Source organism: Parus major, chromosome 3 (assembly GCF_001522545.3).
Source record: "Parus major isolate Abel chromosome 3, Parus_major1.1, whole genome shotgun sequence".
NCBI classification, from domain to species: domain Eukaryota; kingdom Metazoa; phylum Chordata; class Aves; order Passeriformes; family Paridae; genus Parus; species Parus major.
The window spans coordinates 102,515,358-102,533,879 of NC_031770.1; the positions used below are offsets into that span (position 1 = coordinate 102,515,358).

An 18,522-nucleotide genomic window follows, 5' to 3' on the forward strand; every position below is an offset into this window, starting at 1 on the left:
CCTCAATATGCCAATTCTGAAACAAGCATTTTGGAATGGGGTCAGTGTGAGATGTTGTTGCCATATAAAATGTAACCACTGAGAAACGGGGCCACTTGGAAACATTGCTGACACTGGCCAAAAGCTGCAGTGGAGAAAGTCTGCAAACAGTCAAAGTTAAGGCCTGCTGTGGCTCTCCACCTCCTCCGCCCATCACCTCCATCCATGGTGATGGTGATAGAAGGCAACTGAATGCACCATTTTTGGCTGTATGCTCTCGATACAAATTGGTTATACAACAGTAATACAGAGAGCTTGCCACATCATTCTGGAGGCACTGCTACACTGGGGGCAAGTGTGAATGTGCTGATCTTCTCTCAGAGTGCTACCAGCTCCTAGAGGAGACATTCAGCCCACAGTCCTCAAATCATGAAGAGAGGAGAAGGAGGGGGAGAGGGAGATACTGCCTTAGCCAAAATGTTTGATTCTGAGCTACACTGAGCCAGCATTACTGTTTGTTAGAATAAGGACGCTTCTTTGGTTTTGCACTTAGCTTTTGTAGATCTGTTGACCTCAGAGGACTCTAGTTCCTGGATGCCAGTAGAATAACAATGGCATCACATAAAGAAACATTCACAGCAGCCTCAAGGAAGTAATTAAAGCTTTCTAGTCCACAGCAGTTAAATGACATTCAACCTTTAAAGTGACAAATTTTACTTATTTCAGATGTTGAAAAAAGCCTACAATCTATCCTTTCAAACTGTTTTCAGGTAATATTCATCCATTAATACTCCATTAAGGGTCCATTAGGATTAGTCTACTCTGAAATGAGGCTGTAATTTAGTTAAGATTACAGGAATGTGATCCCTGACAATCATACTTATTTCAACCATTTTTCAAAAGAACAAAAACAAGTACATGGTAGATGTACACAGTATGGCCTCTTACATACAACCAGGACTTCCTATTCTGCATCTCCTATTTCAGTACAAATCCATCTTTGCAGTTTTGAAGGCAAGTGCAATCCTATGTAGGTGATTCAGTCTGAAAATGACTTATCTCTGCTCTTCAGGCAGTTTCAGTGCAGTTCTTTACTGCAGTATTTTGAGGCAAATCATCCTCTCCATTGTCCACCTCTGCATCCGAGGCTTTCCTTGCAAGAGGTGTATACACATTTCAGCAGAGGCACAACGCAGTAGTGTTTCTTTAGAATTGCTAAAGTAGTATTAAAACACAACCCTGAGTTTGGCTCAGTTTCTCTGTAACTCTTTACAGAGCAGTTAATGAACTCCTCGTTTTTCAGCTACCTGCTAAAGGTGCTGCTTGCATCCATTTACAACTGTTTAAAATTAAAACTTGAAATGCATCATTGAAGATCAAAGCAGGACTTCTCTAAAGTATGTAGCACAGTTCCCTCAGAACCACTTAGAGAAATTTTCTCAACACTCACAGTGTGCTTTGACAACACAGTCACCTCTACACCTTGCCTTACAGTTAGTGCAAAGTTCAACCTGCTACATGATTTTACAAACCTGCTCTGCTTTGTAGCTTGCCTTCTGATTTTCTGGAATGCTGCTTTCTGCCTCACCCAAGTCACTTGCCCAGTATAGACTCTTGCTGGGGAATGGGAAGGCAAGGGAAAGCAAGATCAAGTGCAAAAGCTAAAGTATGCTGAGAGTCTGAATAAAAAGTAAGAGAAAGAATTAAAATAATTTAGTTGGCCACCACCTGCAGTGCAGAACTGATGTATTTATAACTACGTAACTAATGAATACATCATTTATTATTGATTCCCTCTCTCAGTAATATTAACATAGATTACTCTAAATCATTCTTCCATATTTATACTATATATCTTAACTGCTAGCACTTTTCAATAATGTAGACAAAAATAAAAAGGTATAAATGTCAATATGAAATCATAAGTAATAGGAATTAAAAAAAAAACCAAAACAACAAAAGAACAGTACAGACTCATGCAATACTCATGTATTTCACTGGATTTTATTTCTACCAACCCCACACCACAGGCTCCCTAAACCAACACATGGGTTAATCTTCTGCTTTGAAACAAGGCAACTCTATCAAGGCTGCTGGTTTCTGATATATCTCCCACAATAAAAGAATGAATGGTAGGTCTTCTTTTTAAAAGGTTTTATTAAAGAATATTCAGTCAGCTGTATGAGACATTTATGGAACCTCGTTACTGAGTTAAAGTGCCATCAGTCAAGCCAAACACACAGAGAAGCTTATTCTCTTCAGTCTAATTTGCATGAGGTCTTACACAGTTCATGCCATGCAAAGTCCTATCAAGACCATTATACATTTTGCAACTACCCCTTTAACAAAACCCAAGGTTTCAAGAAACAGCACTTCAACACACATGAAAATAAAAATACAACTTGCACAACCAAGTATACTTACAAGCTGAATAGCAGCAACATCACTAAAAATAGCTGTCTTTGTGCTTCACAACAAAACTGTGCACGGCTCAACGATTTTGTTCACTGAACCATGGGGCTGACAAGCCTTTGAAAGGCACTCAGAGGCCTCAACCATTACAGTGCAAGATATCAGGAAAACTCTTTATTCTATTTGTCATTATGATGGCTTAAAAAAAAAAAAAAAAGACTATTATTAAGACTTATTTTCAAATAATTTTTTACACAAGTGTTTCACCATCAGTACCCTGCATTGTCCAGCCAGACATGTAATGACAAATATGCATATATATTGCAAAACACATTTCTGCTTACTTTTTATTTGTTAAACACAAGTTTCTAAGCAGATTTAACCACCAGAAATTATCTTCACACCCACAAATTTTATTTCAGATTTTTTCTGAATGCCTGTGTCTATTGAAGATTGTCTTTCATTTCAAAACAGAGTTCCAACATAAATCACTCTCTTATTTCGTACTTACTGAGCAAAATACACTGTATTCCCACAGCATTTAAAGTGAGAATTCCACTGTTGTGAAAATGCACTGCATAGCTATCTGCATTCTTTTTTGCAGACACCCCCTGGCACTTACTTCAGTAAGCCAACCATCACTTCACTGATATCCCACAGTTTCCTTGCAACCAAGTCATCCATGGCTTTGGGCAGTAGTTCTTCCTCTTTACAGTCTCCAAAATACTTTCCTGACACACCCTCGACGTCAGGAGAAGAGGCCAAATAAATAGATGTCTGGGCTCCTTCCAGAGGCGTTTTGAAGAAAGCCCATGACACTAAGTTGAACAGAGGTTTGGCCAGCAAAGGAATATTCACATGTCTGCCTAGATTTGTTCTGACAATCCCAGGATGAAGGGAGTTGACGGTGACTCCTGTCCCTTCCAACCGACGGGCCAGCTCCCTGGCAAATAATATGTTAGCCAGTTTACTTCGGCTGTAACAAAAGCTTTTATTGTAGCTTATTTCACTGTTCAAGTCTTCAAAGTTGATCTCTCCATATTTGTAAAGCTTTGAGGACACTACAACAATCCTGCTTGGGGCAGAATTTTTGAGGAGGCCCAGAAGAAGGTTGGTGAGCAAGAAGTGGCCCAAGTGGTTTACACCAAATTGCATCTCAAAACCATCCTCTGTCTTCATGTATGGACACTGGAATATCCCTGCATTATTTATCAGAACATCCAGCCTTGACTCTTCCTTTAAAGAGGAAAGAAAAAAAAAAATCATTCAGTTTTAGAACTCCAATATAAAACATTATTTTTCTTCAATTTCTCATTGGGCATTGTTAAAAAATAATTTAGTTTCTAGTTTTCTGAATTGTAACTTTCTGACATTCTCTGAAAGCATTGCTGGAAAAAAACCCACCTTTAAGTTGAACTATGACTACTACCACTAAACTGTGCATTTGACCCCAGCAGGATGCAAGCACCTGAGAGCAGGTCTGTATCAACCTCTAAAGCAGGCAAAGAACACAACCATCAGCTTCTCCAAGTGCAGCTTTTTCTACAGCAATTCAGTGATAAATTACCTTTGTGATGCTTTTTTTTTCCTCTTTAAAAGTAACCTATCTTTTGCACTGCAAGAGGACACACATTAATTTATGGCAAATCTCTGCTATAGCAGAGGGATCTAGTGCAAAAGACATGCAAGCATGGAACACAAGGTGTTAGCACAAGGAATTATCCTCAGGGCTGGAAAGGAACCATTACACTGTAAACCCATCATCTCACTGGGATGATATTAAAAACTCTGACAAGTAATGTTTTTCATTATTTTAAACTTGTCTTCCTTTAAAACCAGTACACATCACTCTGCTGATGGGTGAGAACTACGGAGCAGGACTCACAGAAAAAGAACACTCATGCATCACATAATGTGAGGCCAATAGGTCTAAGGAACTAAGGAACAGAGGCTCTATGAGGTGCTCGGCACATGAGATTTGATGGATCAGTACTCTGGTTCAGGATAGTAAAAACCAGACTCAAGGATGTATGTTACACTCTCCAGGATCAGAAAATATAAGTCATTAACAGAGAGGTGGCGTTGATAATTTAGATATATGCATCATACACTTCATGCTCCAGAATCCACTCAAAAATTAAGCGCTCCACAATTTAACCAAAATTGTAATTTTTTTAAAAAAACTCACCAAATTAAAATAAGCTCCGAATTCAACACTCTTACCAACCTCTGACAAAAAACTGTGAAAGCACAATTTATGCTTGCATGAATCGGAGACAAAGGTATTCGTTTTCTCTAAAAGCCCTGGGAGTTCTCTTTGCTTTTAATTCTTTAAACCCAGCGCAGGGACTGGAAGACCAGCCGAGACAATCTTGGACCATTTTAATGATAAAAATAGAGAACCTCATAAATGAATTCTGCACCATTTCTCTTTTACTTCACTACCATTAGCAGCAAAGATACAAAGAGCAAACCCCAAATTTACACTTGGCATTCAGTTAAAGGTGCTGGCATCCAATCACTCAAAACTTCAAGTACTTCAATCTCAGACTGATTTCTGTGGAACTTATGGCCGTGTTTCATATAATTGGGTCCCAAAGGCACGAGCCAAAGAGCACCAAACTCCTTCTCTTCATCCAAACAGATACAATGGTCAGTCACTATCACTAAATCAGGACAGGAGTGAAGAGTCCTGACTGCAGATCTGCTCACTGAAGTGATCCTTCTTTCTTCTTTAGAGAAAAACATCTGACTGGAGATTTGTTTTGCAAGACTTAACACTTCAAAAAGCAGGACCTCCACATGTGTTATTCTGTGAAATTCCTACACATAATAACCAAGTGATGGGACCAATGCCAAGCAGGCAGCTACTACAACCAAGTGCAGAAGAGGGCACAAAACATTGCTTTGATGGGCAGTGCTCTTTCTTGTAGCCTCTAAGTTCACTTTCACGTTCCATTTTCCCATGGAAACCTCCAACATCTCAATCTTTTATTTTTTTTCCAGTGACACCAAGGAGTGAGAGATATAATCACTTTCAGTCATGCAAAGTAAAGCTCCCACAGATAAGGCTAAGCAGTGGGAGTGCACTTGTCTCCCCATCATGCCAATGTTTACATCTTCTTTATGCCAAACAAAAAAACACAAGAAACCCCAAACAAATCCCAAAATCATAGCTCCAAAAAGGACTCACAGATAGGAAAGGTAAATAACATAAACTTGAGTGGAAAACCTCTTAAAAGTATTCTTGAGCTTGCACCCCTCATCACTGAGGTGCATTCAAGTGATAATGCAGGCATCAGCAATACTCTGAAGATAGCACTCTCTTTTCCTTTATCTATTTCTCAATTAAGAGCCACTCTAATACTTTGTACTATAAAACATGTAATTCTTCAAAATTAAACAATATGTCTCTTTTTTTTTTGGTATGGTGCTTACTGCACAAATTTTATATCCTTTCATGTATGCAGGCTTTCCCACAACATTGAAATGAGAGATTCATATATATATATATTTATATATATATATAGTCTACTAAGTGTCCCACTAGAGAACTTAAAACTTGACACTTTTAGAAAAGCAGTTTGAAAATTAATGCAATATAGTCCCTGTTTTATTCCCCTCTTACAACAGGATCTGAAGATCTTTTAAGTACTTAAAAAGCACATCTCTGAACAGCAGCAGAACTTATTAAACTCGGCTTCCCATGACTTCATGTCTCGTGACTTGACTAGCTAGATGTGGTGAGATCAAAGTCCCAAAAGATGCTTTCTGTGGGAATGAAATAATGCCTCCAACAGTGTTTCCCTCTGCTCCACAGATCTAGTCACATTTCTGTCAGGCAAAGCAACCGGAAATCCCCGTTCTAATTACACTCAGGTTTTCAGGGAATCTGCAAAAATTTATATATCCAAAAATGTCTATTGACTAGATTCTGCTGGTGGTGGGTGAGAGATTTAAATCCTTGGGGGGCTGCAATCTAAGGAGGTAGCAGAAGGATGTCTGGAGCATGTCAGCAGTGCACCTGTCAACTTTTATTTTTCTGGTGGCAAAGCTGAGCTGTAACACTAATTTAAACCAACAAAGGTTAAGCTAGTTAAATCAGTGAGAAAGGAAGAAAAATAATTTATCTCATACAGAAACAACAATTTTCTTCCCAGAACAGAAAACATCCAGTATATTTTTAAAACGAAATAGACCTATCACGAAGTTCATGCTTCCTAGGAGCTAATTCACGGCCAATTTGCTTACACCCTCCTCCCAAACCCTGCGGTGACCTCAGCGGCTTCCCCAGCCCCCGGAGCGCGCCGCTGGTAGGAGGAACAGCCTCGCCCAACCCACACGGAAACCCGGGCACCAACACGGAGCACAGAGCCGCCGCCAGCACTGCCCAGCCCGTGCGGGCCGTGTCCCCTCGGGGCCCGGGGCAGCGCGGCGCGGTGACCCGCGGGCCCGGCCGTACCTGCAGGACGCGGTGGCAGAAGGCGCGCACGGAGCGGAGCGAAGCCAGGTCCAGCTCGCGGACCACCAGCTCGCCAGCGCCGTCCGCCCGCTCGCCCACCTCGGCCCGGATCTCGCGGGCCGCCCGCTCGGCCCGCGCCCGGTCGCGGCAGCCCATGATGACGCGGGCCCGCATCCGCAGCAGCTCGGCCGCCGCCGCCCGGCCCAGCCCGCTGTTGGCGCCGGTGATGATGACGGTCTTGCCCCGCATGGAGCCCCCACGCCCGGGCCGCGCCGCGCCCCGCAGCCAGCGCCAGGCGGCCACCAGCAGCCCCGCGCCCAGCACCAGCGCCGGCAGCGCCGCGGCCATGCTGGGCCTGGCCGGGCCGCGCGGGGCCTGCTGGGGCTTGTGGTCCCTGAGCGGCTCGGGAGCCTGCGCGCTGCCCTCGGGCCGGGCGGTGGCGGGGGCCCGCGGCACGGCGCTGACGGGACGGGACGGGGCGGGGCCGGGCTGCGACACCTGAGGGCTCTGCTGCCCTTTGCGGGACAGCATGCGCAGCCTGCGGAGTTGCGCGGAGAGAAACCTGGCGGGGCTCGATAGGGCCAAGTGTAGGGTTCTGCATCTGGCGGGGAATTACCCCAAGTACCTGCACAGGCTGGGGCCTGATTGAACCTCTTTAGTTGTTGGCACTGAAGCTCTTGGGCAGCCCGTCAGCTCTGCCAAATTTGTTTTGAAGCCTTAGCCCAAAATCTGTTACCAGCCATCGACTCCATGTCATGTTTCCAGACACTGTTACTAATCCCAGACCCTGATGATCCCAACTGTGGTAGCATGAACCCGTTCAGGAGTAAGGAATGGCCACTGCAGTTCCTCCACTCAAAAATCTTTTCACCTAGCCATGGAAGGGTAGGAATGTACAGAGAGAAAATTAAAAGGTAACCAAATTTTGATTAAGAGCAATGTAAGTTAAAAAAAAAAAAAAAAAAAAAGTGTTTAACAGCAGCAAAAAAAAGTAAAACCGCCCACAATACTGGAGTTCAGTGCAGATTTAGAGATAAGATAGAGTCAAAGAGGACAGAAGAAGACAGATTAAGAGAAGTTTGTGATGAGGACCTAGAGACCAGCATGCAGTGGAATAGAGTACAGGGAGACAATATTCTCTGGGGGAGACAAGAAAGGAGCTTGACTTGGCTGCTAAGGACCATGTCTGTCCTGAGTCAAGACCTGGCACGTTTGAGGAAATGACTAAGAAACCCAAGAGGAAACCCATGAGCCTTTAATCAGGTTTCTTGTGGCTTGTCTGGACATGACAACTATTTGCAATAGCAAGCTCCCAAGAACACGTTGGTGCTACCTGCAGGCTATTAGTGCCTGCAATCTGATCTGAGGCTGACCTCAGCTCATGTCACTGCAGCAGAAACAGCAGATTCTTCTGGAAGTACCCTTACCATGTCTTTTTTGACTGTCTCTCACACTTCTCAGGCAGTTTAAGGGCTGTATAAGCACCACATCTAAATACTCTGAGTTTTTTGACAGACCTCTTCGGTCTTTGTCTTCACCACAGAAAACACTCTTCTTTTCTGCCCTTCACTCCATTGTGAGCCTCATGGTTACACCAAAGGCTGTTTTATTCAGGCCACACCATTGCGTCTGCATATGAAATACGGATTTTGACATCCTTAACATGGTGTAAGAGCCATACTGGGATGTTCTTCCGTACATTCTTCTTGCAGCAAATCATGTACAGAGAGGTGTTGCAGCCACGCCCAGTCAAGGACCATGAGGAAGGAAGAGTAGTTGCCTATGAGATGTCAAAATAGGAGAACTAGGAAACGCTCTGTTACAGGAACAGATTAATTCTGTAGGAAATCCTTGAGGGAGCTAAAGAATCAGCTGTTCATCACCTGGCTGTGAGGACTCTGGCAGTTATCTTTGATGTCCTTACTTAGAAGGCTGCAGATGTGTTGGGGAGGCCACTGCCTCAAGGGTGCTGCTGACGTCAGTCCAGCCTTCAGTGCAAGGAGCACTGTGCTCAGGAGCTCATGGTGTTCAGAAGCTGCTCATGTAGGCAGGAATGATGTGTGCATCCAGATGTTGGTCCCAGATACTCAGCATAATAACTCGAAATTATTTCCTCTGACATTGACCTGTTCCACAGATTTCTGTACCCCTCTATTGCGCTCAAGGTTGTGTTTAGCAATCCTGCAGGCCAGTGCAGGTTACAGGATTTGGCAGAGGAGCCTGAGGGGATAACTGAGGATCCTCCTCAGGATGCAGGAGTCCTCTGAATCCCACATCCTCAGAACAAATCACAGGCCAGTATGCATGTTGGAAGACATGTTGATGAACATCTCCAATTTTTTTATCTGAAATACTTTATATTTTGGCTTCTCCAAAAGACATGCTAGCCTGGAAATTGAAAGAGAGTCTTAAAGATGGGAAGAAACTGGGAATATGGGTTTATGATGTCTTGGTAACTGGTGGGAAATAACTAACACACTCTGAGAATATATTCTGTAAATAAACAGACAAACAAAAATCTGAAGTCACCTTCAGAATCTTATTTCTAACATTTTTGTCCACAGGGATTGGTAGCAGTTGGAGACATTCCCATTTGTCTTACTGTCTTTCATGGATTCTTTTGCAGTGCAGGAACCTGGAAGCTAAGGGAAAAAGAACTGGGTTTCCCTGACAGAGTTCTGTTTCCACACAGAATTCATCTATTTTATTATTAATCGTCCTCCAGATTTTGTCTAGGATGACAGTTTCTTTTTCATGAGTCCATCTTCCAGTGTTGCAAACAGGATGATAAAGGACAGTTTTCTCTATTCCCCTACAAAAATATTTCTGCTCTTTTGACTGTGACTGGCTTAGGGTTACGAGGCCATAAACTCATGGTAGCCTGATAAGCGTGAGAAGCAAGACATTTTTTTGTTGAGTTTTGTGGTTGTTGTTTGCTTGTTTGTTTTGTTTTATGGACTGGAATGCTATTAAGAGACAATTCTCTTCTATGTCTGCAAAAATAGAAAACACTTTCCCTCAGCTCCCACCCCGCTTCATAGAATTTTCTTGAAAAAGATTATTTCGGTCCACTAGCCAAGCTGTGCCTTGGAGCAGAAGAAAATAATTTTAACAGGCAGTGGCTGCTTGGCAAGACTAATTCTCCCCAAACATCCAGATTCATCTGGAAGGTACTTGCATGAACTAGTCAGGCTCTTCCCCCACCATGCTGCCAGCTGGATATGCAGACAAGCAGCCATCGAGCCTGGGACAGTAGCCTGACAATTAAAAGGCAGCGTCTGATCTGAAACATGTAAGGTCATTTTGCTCAACTAATTTAGGAAAAGTGACTGTGGGCCTTAACATCAGCTTCTGAACTTTAATGTCAATTTGAATTCTGTGTCTAAGAATGTAAATTCTGCTGCTATGTAAATTTGCAAACTCTTTTCACACATGCCTTAGTGCTGTCAAGAGGTAGTCCCCTAGTACCGTGTGTGCACAGATCAAAAAAAGACTTGGAAGCTCTGGTGTTCTGGCCAGTAGGCTTCATTCTTGCTGTAGGTGGATGGTTCATTGGAAATAAAGGTAAACATAATAAACCACATGACTCAGCTTCTAATTTATTCACTGATTTGCATGCTTACCCTCTCAGGTATGAGACTCACCTCTACACTTCTATAGGGATTAAGGACCCCATTAACCTTTTCATTACCAAGATGTAGTTGTTTGGTTAAGAGTCAAATGCTGTTTTTATTTCCTGCTCCCAACATCTACAGCTCTAATAATGCATGGATGAAGAACAGCTGATCCATGTTTTGCTTCAAAAAGGCAGGACTGGTCTTTCTGAAATTTGTAGCCATGCTTTTGTGGTAAAGGTACACACACGATTTATATTCCACAGCTAAGGAATACTTTTGAATTCCTTGTGGACTCTGAGCTCTCACATAAAAACATCTGCTAATAACATTTTTCATAATCTCCATTTGGTGAGGTAACTCTATCCCATCCTGGCAGACAATGACCAGGCCTCAGTTAATTCATGTCTTCCGCACCTCCTGGCTGGGCTGGGAAATGTGATACGTTTTGGGCACCAAGCCTTTAGCACATATGAAGCTCCAAGTACATCAGAAATCTGCAGTGCCTCCCATCAACATCACATACTGGTGTGAACACTTGAAAACCTTTCCAACAGTCTCTATTCGTGTTTCATGCAGGATCAAGGCTTTTGCCTTTGCTTCCAAAGAACTTTGTGGCTTGGACCCAGAACATTAAAATGATTGCCTGTGTTCCTGGGAGGGAAACCATAAATGATGCAGAGGAGCTTTCTGCAATAACAGGACAGTTCATCCGGACAGAGACCAAACTTTCAGAGGCTAATGTGAGATTCTGGGCCAAATTCACCCAGGAACCACAGATCATGACAAGCTTGATTCACCATTTCTACTCCCACTGCAAAGCACATTCTTTTGCTTTTGTCTCTTCTGGTATGAATATATGACAAAAATAAATAATAAAACAGGACAGTTGTTCCACTAGGGAGAGAAAGAGAACAAACACCACCTGACAGATGTTAGTGGTGTCATTTAGATATCAGTTAAATGGATAATGAGATACAGAAATTTAGCATAAAAGAGAGAGAATACACCTATGGTGTAAATATCAAGTCATGTAGCAACAGACACCTGTTCCCTGGAAACTCACTGGAAGTTGCCAAAGTTAGTACACGCAGATCACAGAACAGCTGTAAATCTGAAGGGAATCTAGTTAAGAAGAAAGTAGTTCTATCAACAGCACTATTTCCAGGTAGATTATCTGCTGTTATCAAGGTGTGCTCTAAAGTGTAGCCTTTGTACCAGCCAAGTTACTCACAGCATCTCAGACTTCTGCCCAGGTCTGTGAAGTATGTTGGGTCAAGGTGAGACCTCTAGCTCACAGATTTGACTGAATGTGGTCACTTTTGGTCCTAAACATCAGGAACATTCTGATTACACAAACTCTGCCTACAAAATTATGCTAAAACCTCAACACAGAAAAATGACAATGTTCTGTAAAGCCAGCTTTATTAAGATAAGAAAACAATATAGAAAAAATACGTGTAAACATGACCAAATGCAATAATATTTTACTAGAAGCCAAAGCTGTGTCGTGACAGACCTACTGAACACATATTTAACCAGTAAACCACCAACAGGTAAACAGTTACATGTAAACTGTGCTTTTGGGAACTTCAGAAATAACTGTCAAGAACCAACACTGCAGCATGAATTTTCTTATAAATAACCCGTCAACAATTTTTTTAGATAAAAAAAAACCGTCCTGTCTCTCAGAATACATCTCAAGCTATAAAAACAGTACAAATCTTCTCCTAATATCAAAACCAGTGTTAGATACAGACAGGTAAAAATATCTAAACTGCTTAAGAATTATATTAAAATAACTCTATTAAAAACTTACCAATATTAAAAATACTTCCTTTAGAGGCTGTTCTAGCCAAAAGTTAAATCTTTAAACACAGTGCTCACAATACACAAATGTAGAGGTTTTCAGATGTAACTATTGGTAGATTAGGGGCTGGCTGAGTTAAGAACCTTATCCTTAATGGCACCCTCCAGTCATGTAGATTTGCGGTACTTCTGAGCAATGCCATAGGGGACATGTGCAGCTATGGTGCCTAATTTCTGTGCTCCTTCGACATGGAACATCTGGTCATCAAAGAAAATGTGAGGGCGAATTTTCACCAGGATTGGTCCTTTAGGTGCTCCTGCTAGGAAAAGTGCCTCATCAATCTCCAGACCCCAGCTACGGAGAGTCTTCAGCACTCTGGCTCCAGAGCTCGCCGCACTTCTGGCTGTGACCAGGTAGGTCCTTATAGGACAATTTAATCGTTCATTTTTTGCATAGAACTTCTTCTGGAGTCTCCCCAGGTCTTCAAGAAAACCTTTCAAAGGACCCTGAGTATGACATACCAGAAGCATATTTAGTATATGTCCACAGTTCCCCAAATCATTCATTTGCTTTCTTCCAAACCTCCAGTTACAAACAGAATTCCTTTCCCTAATGCTGTGCTACTCTGCAAATTCTCCACATAACATCTCCAAATGGGGCTGTAGCCTCACTAGGAATGCATACATTGGGAAAAAAGTTAAAACCATAACACTATATGGTAGGATCAGCAGGAAAATAATTCTCATTAAGGCTTACAAGATCTCTCACAATATTAACTTTTAACTATAGTCTTTAAAAAATTTTTCATTGAAAACACTTAACTCTTGTTACTATGAACCATGAGCTGTAATTATTTTTCCCCGCACAAAAAACAGAAGACCTAATAACAAAGCCATCAATGAACTCTTTCCAGACTAATGACTATACTACACTCCAATTAATAGAAACAAATGACATTTTTGTTCAAATTGCAATATAATGTACTGTCCAGTACTTTCATAAATAAAGCTTTTATTCTGAATTTATACCATTTTTAACATTAGCAGAATTAGTCTTTCAGTTTAACCTAATGTTAAAATATTTGTGGTTTTAGATAAATGGCATAGTTCTGCTTGGGAATAAGGAGATAATATCCTGTTTTAATGACCAGAATATCTCAGTGTTTAAAATTAACAATCAAATAAATCAGTACTAACATTTATTTTTCTAATGTTACCATTAAAAGGCAGCTGTAAGTCGCTGTGTTACATAAGCAGTTCTCTCAGAGAAATTTTTATGTGAAACATGCATTTTAAAGATTATCCTCAAAAAAAGAAATAAATAGGGCCATCAGCTTTCACAAAAAGCTGATGAACACATCCACACTGGGAAAGCTGGAGAAATACAGCAGCAATGAAAATCATCAGATCTTTTGGAAACTCCATTTAAACAAGAAATTCAAGAAATACAAACCTGTGCAAGAGGCTTATTTTCATTCAGTTTTTCATGTTCAAAAAATCTATCTAATCCTTGTTCTTTGACAATCTGTTCTGATTCATCAGAAAAGATAACAGAATCCCCATCAAAAGCCACCCTCAGCTGTGTGTCTGAGTAAGCAACATCTTTGTTGGCAGAGAACATCGTAGCTGATGCAATGCCTGAAAATAGATCAGAGACCTTCAGTTAGCATGTTCTGCAAAGTCAGTCATGAAACCATCAGCAGTTTGGTTCCAACAGCTTATTGGTGGTGACCCTTATATATGGTGAGCACGACCAATCACAAAAGCTAATTAGAGATAGTTTTCTGTAACACAAATGCATGGAAGCCAAAACTTCTTGGACAAGCTTCCTTCCACTTTCATATTAAACTATATAAAAATGGTCCCCAAGCTGTCCTGCAAATGAGAAAAAAGCAGGAAATCCCAAGGAGACCACTCAATCAAAGTATTTGTTACATTTTAACTCCTTATGGGACACAGAAGTTGCTTCTTTAAGTTTGATAAAAAGACAATACTATTCAAACAGAAGAAGAGAGGTGTGAGTTTTGTTTCTTTCTGAAAGGGAGAACAAAGGTGCAGGGTGATTTAAGCTGTCACTATTAACAGGCTGAAGGGTCAGAGAGGAACTGTATCAAGTGATTTTTACTTGGTGAGTAAAAATAAGTGATAAGTTTGCACCATATGATGTGGTGACTTTCTGCATTTGATGAAGCAGCAATACTTTCTGTGAAAGACACACAAGATCTGTAATTTTTGAACACGCTCAACAGATAACAAAATATTGCAACAGACAGCAAAATAAAATCAATTCAAACCTGCTTCTATAGCTTCCTGCACTTTGTCAGAATCCGCTGAGAGATACAGGTTTGTGAGGTATGCAGTCAGGTAACCAATGGGGCTCTCTCCTCCCGTCATACAGAAACGTTCAATTGTTAAGCCTAAAGTAAAAACAGCATGAGGTGTGCCTCTGCCTTGACACTACAAACCTGTGAAAGGACCCATTGAAAAGGTACACTAGCCTAGCTTACAGTAAACTTAAAAAAAAGAAAATATGTTCATTGTAATTTCAACAAGTTACACAACTTCAAACAATTACAATGTTTGATCAGCCCATTCTCATTGAGAAATTAGGGGAAAAAATTCCCCATAAGACAGCAGAGTAACTGCTGTGAAGATGTATATGTAGGGAGCACAGATATCAAATATCAAAAAGTTTAAAGACTTCTCAGAAGTTATGGTTCACATCTGACAAATTTAAAGTACTGGACCAATTTCCATCTAACAGTATTTCCCTTATACTGACACTCAAAAATAAATACCAAAGAAGCTGTTTTTTCCAAAGTCAGAACAGGAAGAATAAAACTTATTCATATTATTATGTAACAGCTGGCAATTCTACACATCAGTAATTATTTTATTTACCATAGTGATTGATGCTGTTTATGAGCCTCACTCCCACTTGGGCATGGTTATTAGTCATCAGGACTATATCAAACCGTTCTTCGTCAGCAGGGTACAGCTCAAGAAGCCGGGCATTGACATGCTCCAGTGCCTGCAGGTTAAAAATGTGTTTTAGTGATAGGACTGTCTTGAAGGGGAGTGTAAAATACCTGATAGTTTAACTTGCTGAACTTCTTTTACTCCTTTCCACTTTGCTGCCCCCAGCAACCATTTGAATGGATTCATTTGAAAGGAAGTGAGTAAATTTTTTTTTTTTGGAGGTATGGAATTTACTTATGCTGATTTACTGACACAGTTCAGGTCATGTGTCACAGACCATAAGTAATGAGTACAAAATCACATCCTGTCAACATGATTAGCCTGAGTTTCTAATTGCAGCAATGAACGAGACAGATTTTGATTTGAGATATCTTCAAAGTTAATTGGCCAACATATTACACCCACAGTTTGGCATTCTTACTTCCTTGACCTTTCATCTGCTCATCTCTGTATCCACCTGTTCTCCTATTTAGAACTTCAACTTGACCTTTGAATGGCATTTTTTGGGATTACAGCAACAAAATCAATAATGAATCATCAAATGAATGAAAGATAGAGTGATTTTTATTAAGGTGCTTTAAAAAGTCAGGCCAGTTGTTCAGAACTAAAACACGGATTTCATAATTAAATTCTGGAAATCTCACTTTAAAAAGCTATGTTATTTAAGGACTGCTTAGGAAAATTCTAAGTTAAAGCTTGGTATAAGGCCTAGAAAAAAATCTTAGTATGTAGCCATAACTCACTTCTATTGTTAATACTCTATTACACTGGCTATTTCTTAAATTATTAGAGAATAAGTGTGAGTGGAAGAGGGGATTCCATTTTTGTGTCCAGTGTCTTTATACTTTGCAGTCGACGGACACCCTGGCCTGTGATTACAAATCTTAAGTGCTACAAGCATGAGATATAATACTTTTAAGTTAGTATTTTAAACATTTCAATAAGAAAATCAAAAGAAAAATATTTCTTTTTTGCTTTCTTTGTCTCCAGGTAGAAAGGATGACTCAACAAAGCCACAGCTTTCTAGCCTAATGATTCCAGCAACTAAGCAATATAAAGAATTCAAATAAAAACAGCATATCAGAAAGGAACAGAGGTCAATGTACATTTAATTGTGCATAGCAAACAGCTCTGCTTTCCAAAGTATGAGCAGTTGAAGAGTCAAATCTGGCCTATACTCTAAGTAAATTTGATACTGAACTGTAATCTTAAAAACTGACTGTGCTAGCAGAGCTGCTACATATAGGAAAAGATGCAGTAACTTCTCATCAGTCTGCCCTCACTGGTGTACCAAGTGAATTATTTTATGGCCACACTTTTATGTTAGAAACACCTTTACAGTGCTTGTGCCAGTAATGCTACTAATAGCTATGTTATATTTACGGTACCATGGGTATTGACATAAGTAATTTTTCCATTGTGTGTGTTCAAAAGTGATTTATAAAGAAAATGTTTTAAATTCCTGAGACCAAAATTGAGATAATGAAAATCTGCTTTTAAAACCTGAAACGTTCTGCCACAACTCTGATGTCAGCAAGTATGATTTCATTAATTTTTTAAAATTGTTCTGGTAAAGCTCCTCAAACTGTTCTGAAGGGACATAAAACTAACCCTGTAGACAGTACTTTTCAAGACAGTCCTACTAAAACCTGTGCTCTTCAAAAACATACATATTTTTCACTTTTCTGTAATTTTACTTGCTTTCCACACTGCAGGCTGTTTTCCTTGGCCTCTTTTCTTATATAATGAAAGCAAAATATTCCATTTCAGCTCTTCTTAAACCCTGACTCAGAAGTAGCGAGTCTATTTCTTTTGCTGGTCCTCAAGAAAAATTTTCAGGGTGACAATGAAAGCAAGGAAAAATTAGAGTTGACCAAAAGAAATTAAAATATTTTTTATCTGTTTGGGGCTTTTGTTTGTTTTGTTTTTTCGTTTTGTTTTTGTTTTGGAGGGTGGGAGAGGAAGTGAGTTGGTTTATTTGTCTTGTTTTGGGTGGTTTTTTTGGAAGAGGAGGTTGTGACAAACCTAAAACAATTCGGGGCCTTTTTTGACTTAAATGGTTTTAACAGGAAAGGTTCTTCATACACCCCATGTCCAGCAGGAAATGCAGGTTGCTCCTTACCCACACCTGGGATGTGGTGCTGCGAGCCGGGATACAAACCGGGATGCTGAGGGTACCACTGCGGTGCCAGTGACGCGAGCAGTACGTGCTCTGCAGCAGGCGTTCCGCATTAGTGCCGGCGGGAGGGGAGGGCAGGACAGGAGAGGGAACGGGAGAGGGGAGAGAAGCGGTGGCCGAGGGGCCAGGGCGCGCAGAGAGATGCAGGAGATGCTACGGGGCTGCCGCGCCGCGCCGAGCTCGGCGTTGGGAGAACAACTCCCAAAACATCTCCCCGAGGCAGGATTATCTCCGCTAAAGGAGGCTTCGGGCTCCTCCTTTCCCCGAAATTTGGCCTCGCAGCATCCTCCGCGCCCCGCCACACCCCACACCCTCTCCCGCCCCGCCGGGCCGCCTCCCGGCTACCTTGACGAAGTAGAACGCCGGTCCGGGCTTGAGGATGACGTTCTCGTTGTTCTGCTGGTACTCCACGTACTTCTCCAGCCCATCCTCTTCGTAGATCCGCCGCTCCTCCACCAGGTTGAAGAGTGCTCGGGAGGACACGGCCACCGTGATGGCGTTCTGGGGCTTGGGCTGCGGAGCGAGCGCAGGGTAGCGCCGGGCCGCAGCCCTCAGCCCCCGGGCCCCCAGCCTCTCCCCGGACCCCCGGCCCGCCCGCACTCACCGGCCGAGCCTTCTGGGTAACCAGATTGTCGTAGAAAGCCTTGGCCGCCGCCCAGTCCTCCTCGGCCTCCTGCTCCTGGTCCTCCGCCACCTGGCTGGGCTGCGACTCCTCCGAGCCGGAGCCGCTCATGGTTCCTAACACGGCCGGGGCCGTAGCGGGCGACCGGGAAGCGGCGGCAGCGGCCGCCCCCCTGCCCCGCCCCGGCCAGGCGGGGGAAGGCACCGGCGCTGCCTCTCCCTGGCGCTGCGCACGCCTGGGGACGCGGCCCGCAGCGGTTCTGCCCTCCCGTGGAGCGGAGCGACCCCGGCCCGGCCCCGGCCCCGGCCCGTGGGGCAGCAAGGCGACGACGCCCCCGCCCCTCAGAGCCCGAGGCGCAGCGCTCCCGCAGTGTCTCCCCTCATCGCGGGGTTCGTGGGGTGCGCGGGGGCTCGAGCTGCGGCCCTTCCCCGCCGCCCTCACGGAACCTTGTGGCGGCCCTTGCAGC

General features: G+C 42.5%; 2 protein-coding genes across 2 annotated transcripts; both read right to left on the reverse strand.

Annotated features, from left to right (window-relative positions):
- Positions 1-1,967: 1,967 nt before the first annotated feature.
- LOC107202236 (retinol dehydrogenase 14) lies at positions 1,968-7,208 on the reverse strand. The gene is made up of 2 exons (XM_015622749.2): positions 6,854-7,208; positions 1,968-3,627 (listed from the first exon to the last, which is right to left on the reverse strand). The coding sequence occupies exons 1-2, from the start codon at positions 7,199-7,201 to the stop codon at positions 3,010-3,012; spliced, it is 966 nt and encodes a 321-aa protein (XP_015478235.1). The 5' UTR covers positions 7,202-7,208; the 3' UTR covers positions 1,968-3,009.
- Positions 7,209-11,867: 4,659 nt separating this feature from the next.
- Positions 11,868-18,246, reverse strand: LOC107202235 (cytosolic 5'-nucleotidase 1B-like). Its single transcript, XM_015622748.2, has 6 exons — positions 18,039-18,246; positions 17,780-17,947; positions 15,178-15,307; positions 14,571-14,693; positions 13,730-13,914; positions 11,868-12,783 (listed from the first exon to the last, which is right to left on the reverse strand). The coding sequence occupies exons 1-6, from the start codon at positions 18,165-18,167 to the stop codon at positions 12,445-12,447; spliced, it is 1,074 nt and encodes a 357-aa protein (XP_015478234.1). The 5' UTR covers positions 18,168-18,246; the 3' UTR covers positions 11,868-12,444.
- Between the last annotated feature and the right edge of the window lie 276 nt (positions 18,247-18,522).

Excerpts from the sequence above, each read along its gene's own strand:
- LOC107202236 (XM_015622749.2), bottom strand. The coding sequence starts at position 7,201 with ATGGCCGCGGCGCTGCCGGCGCTGGTGCTGGGCGCGGGGCTGCTGGTG. Across the intron at positions 3,628-6,853 it reads TCTGCCACCGCGTCCTGCAG|GAAGAGTCAAGGCTGGATGT; the intron begins GTACGGCCGGGC and ends TCCTCTTTAAAG.
- LOC107202235 (XM_015622748.2), bottom strand. The coding sequence starts at position 18,167 with ATGAGCGGCTCCGGCTCGGAGGAGTCGCAGCCCAGCCAGGTGGCGGAG. Across the intron at positions 17,948-18,038 it reads TTACCCAGAAGGCTCGGCCG|CCCAAGCCCCAGAACGCCAT; the intron begins GTGAGTGCGGGC and ends CTCGCTCCGCAG. Across the intron at positions 15,308-17,779 it reads CGGCGTTCTACTTCGTCAAG|GCACTGGAGCATGTCAATGC; the intron begins GTAGCCGGGAGG and ends TTTAACCTGCAG.